At 59.5% G+C, this 3718-nt stretch overlaps 2 protein-coding genes across 2 annotated transcripts in view; both read left to right on the top strand.

Moving 5' to 3' along the window:
- Nucleotides 1-151, top strand: part of TRAVEDRAFT_109943 (uncharacterized protein) — a gene marked incomplete at both ends in the record, with an annotated part of 2050 nt that extends 1899 nt beyond the window's left edge. Inside the window, one exon of the mRNA XM_008035043.1 lies at nt 108-151. Within this exon, the coding sequence (XP_008033234.1) occupies nt 108-151 (44 nt within the window). The remainder of the gene's footprint in view (nt 1-107) is intronic.
- Nucleotides 152-1076: 925 nt separating this feature from the next.
- Nucleotides 1077-1851, top strand: TRAVEDRAFT_42430 (uncharacterized protein; the record flags this gene model as incomplete). The annotated part of the gene is made up of 3 exons (XM_008034043.1): nt 1077-1237; nt 1362-1457; nt 1527-1851. The coding sequence occupies 3 exons, from the start codon at nt 1077-1079 to the stop codon at nt 1849-1851; spliced, it is 582 nt and encodes a 193-aa protein (XP_008032234.1).
- Nucleotides 1852-3718: the final 1867 nt, after the last annotated feature.

Genomic DNA, 3718 nt, shown 5'->3' with positions numbered 1-3718 from the left:
TGCTCGGACTTCGTGCTTAATAACGGCGCCTCGTTCACTGAAGCCTGTGAGTACCAACGTGTCATTCACGTCGTCGCGCGCAGTGTCTCATGACATCTTTTCTGCAGACTGGGAGGTCAAGAGCGTCAAAATCTACCAGAAGAGCTCATAACGCGCTTCGCGTTGCAGTTCCGCCCGCTTCCGCTGCTATGTGGACCCACCACTGGCCTCCGTTCTTGGATACACAACGCCCCAGCTCGCCTCCCCTGTCCTTCCTTTGTCGGTGATCGAGCGCACGTCGCTGTCAGATCGCCGATCGTCGATCGGCCGCAGCGGACGACAGGGGCGGCGGAGCGGGCGCGCACAAACAGTGCGCTGACCGCGCACACAATGTACAACAACAAGAACGATTGGACGGAATTCTATAGAAGACGCCAGACCGGATCCGCGTCAGCCGTCGACGCCGCTCACGACCCCCACGACTCATTATATCCCATCACACCATTTTACCTCGCACATTTAGCACACGACCGCGCATTACATGGCACTTCCGGCAGGACGAATGGATTTTTCAGATGGACTATCGCAGAACGATATAGCGCGACATTTTCCGGCACGATATGCATGATTTATAGAAGCCGTGCGGAAATGCCGCACGCCGTGTTGTTACTTGTACTTACGCCCTGCCTGTATCATACCGTACTCGTCGTCGTTGCTCTGCATTTGCAATGTACTTATCGTATCGTATGCTTATCTCTGAATAACTTCGTGCCCTGAGTGAATGAATCGTCGAAGTTCCACCGTGAACGTACGTCGGTCGCTGTCCGTGGCTGCATTCTTCGCATCAATTAGGCGTGAGACGCCGGTTTGATCGCCGGCCCCGATGTTGGTTTGGCGGGGAGACCGACGCGTCTCGACGCGCGCCGCCGTTTGTCCGGTGTGCCACCCCGACCCAGTCACGGTGCACCTAGAGGCAGTGGCCACACGCGTAGACAACTCACTCTTGTTCTCTTACTATCACTACCACCCATTCTACCTTCAAAACCCGCATTCAGCACACCGTCCAGTTCAGTATTTGTCAAGAAGTACTCAAGGTCATGGAGTCGCCGCGCTGGGAAACACTGCCGGGATCTTCAAGCAAGCCGGGCGCAGATAGCCCGACAAAGACTACCCCGGGATGGGCGCGTTTCCGGCGCGCACTGGCGGCGGAGCCTTCAGAGAAGTTCGTCGTGTCTGACAGTGAAGAGGAACGGCAGCGGTCAGTCCCCCCAAGTTGCGCTTTCTGCGTCTACATACTCGAGAGGCTCATGAGACTCTACTCATGTTCCCTCCTCCCCTTTGGTCTCTCTGTGCTCGGACGTACTTCTGACGTCGGGACACAGACGCGTGAAGGCGAGACGCGTCGTGCTCGCGAATGTTAACATGAATGAGCTCCCGGTGATCGAGATATCCGACTCGGAAGACGAGGACGAGTCAAGGTGAGTGCATGGTGATTCGTCTTGACCGCATTCCTGTGAAATAGAATTCTTATTCATGCGACCCTGTAGCACGTCCGTCGTCGCACAAAAGGGTGACTCCCAGCCCTCAGCGGGGAATCCCGACGGCTCTGCTCAACAAACGCCACAGGCTACGCGCATACGCCTTCTAACACTCCACGCGCGACGCGTAGTTGTCAGCTCTGATTCTGAGGTTGAGAATGGTGACGTCAAACAGGGTCGGCCACCCGCGACCACTCAGGCCGCGCCCCGGCGGAGGCTGCCATTGGACGACGATATCATAGACCTGACGGAGACTCCGCCCGGGTCAGATCACGAACAAGAGGAGCCTCGAGACCCTGAACCTGCCGAAGAATTTTCGGAGGCGAAGGAGTGAATAAATCGTCGAAGCTCGACCGTATGAACGTAGACAAACGTACGTCGGTCGCTGTCCGTGGCTGCATTGTATGGGCGTCTTCGCGCGAGCGAGCGAGGCGTTCGGTAGACACGTGTACGGTAGGCACTGAGTATATTCTGTCATGGGAGTACCGGAGAGAGCGGATTCGTAAGGGAGTGCAATGCACGCATACTACACGGTAATGCGTGCACATTGCACGGTGAGGCGGAGGCGCACAGAGGGTCCGCGCGCGGGACTTGGACTTGGAGAACGCGGTCGCGCGCGGGCGTCTACCGGGCACACAGCATGCGGGGCGTGGCGACGGGACTCTCTGCGTTTGACCACGACGTGCTACTGCTATATACAACCTATACCTTTGTTCATTGTCTGTCTCTCTGTTGCGCTCGACTCCCCGCCCACCTGCTGCGTCGGTTCTCCTCTCGCAGTGGCTCTGCCTCTTTGCAAAGTCAGCGCTCTCAGCCGCGCGACTTGACACTGTGGCACCCACCCCATACTTGGCCCTCCTCGACGTCTTCCGACAGGAGAACCTACGCGGACGCGCTGCGTACACGTCCGAAGGTGCGTCCAAGACCGTGGCTGCGGCGGTTCACGACCTGCGAGATTAGGCGCTGGTTTTGACATCCAGAGAGCGACGATGTGTCTCTCGAGTCTCGCGGCCACTCTGCTTTCCTCTGCCCTCCTCTCCTGCCCGTCTCCGGCCCGCTCACGCCTCCCGGTCCGTCTCCGCCGTCTTGGCTAGCTGGTGCAGAGGCGAGAATCGAAAGGAAAGGTGCGCACCGTCGTTCACGAATGCCTGCCCTCCGCTTGCCCCCCCTTTCGCCTCGCACCCGGTCCCTGCCCTCCGCCCGGCCCGTCCACGCGTCTCGTTTGCGGATGCATGCAGGCACGTAACGTACCAAGCTCAGCATCGCAGATTCCGACCACTCCCCTCCCCTCGGTCTTGCTGCCACCTCCACGGTACGTCTCTTACCCCCGTCTTCTTCGTGATCCCGCCGCATGCACGCAAAGTCGAGTATATGCGCCCATTACGAGTGCCCACCGTCTTCTACGACCCGCATGCGCCACGACGGCCTCGCCAATTTCACGCCCGCCCGAGTATATGCCCGCGCCGTATACTGTCATCTCGGGGCGCGTACCGTCGATGCGTCGCAGCGGCAACGCGAGATTCACGATCCCCACGCGCGCGCCCGCGTACCTCGCCTTCGCTGCCGCACAGCCGCAGTGGTACTGTGTTGTCTCCCCGGCTCCGCGTCTGAAAGCGCCCGCGCGGCACAGAGCGCCTGCACGCAAGTCGTTGACAGCAACCTGGCCAGCTCCCGACGACCGAGCATCGTCGTCAGCCTCTTCTGCCCAGTTGTGCCCCGGGCGTGGGATCGCCGCGTGGCTGACTGGCCGGCCGCCGAGTGAGCTGTGGGAACAAGTCAATGACTGGTTTGCAGCTCGTCTACGATGCGAAGAGGACACGTACGAGTGTTGTGGTGGGATACGCGCGACCATCAGTGAGCACCGAGCGGCAGGGGTTGTGCGCTGAAGTGCATCGTGTGGGTGGGGGTGGGGTCATGTGCACAGCGTGAGCATACTCAAGAATGTGCTCTCACCGATGTCATCTGCTTGCACCATCCTCCTGGCCCCCACGTACAGCTGACATTTTTGTTGTTTGAACTTGTAAGTGTGCTGATCCGCACAGCGGCGGGGGTGCTCGGTACTCACCATTTGCAGTATACATAGCCATAGCAGGCATTGGTCAATGCAAGGGCAGGGCGGGGCGGGGTGGGGAGACAGGTTAGGAGGGGGAGACGGAGGGGGAGACGGGAGTATGCCGGGCAAGAGAGGCTATACCAGCTCA

The sequence above is a fragment of the Trametes versicolor genome (assembly GCF_000271585.1).
Source record: "Trametes versicolor FP-101664 SS1 unplaced genomic scaffold TRAVEscaffold_1, whole genome shotgun sequence".
Lineage (NCBI taxonomy): Eukaryota > Fungi > Basidiomycota > Agaricomycetes > Polyporales > Polyporaceae > Trametes > Trametes versicolor.
Note: the sequence above shows the minus strand (reverse complement) of the source record. Positions and strands in the feature narration are given on the sequence as shown.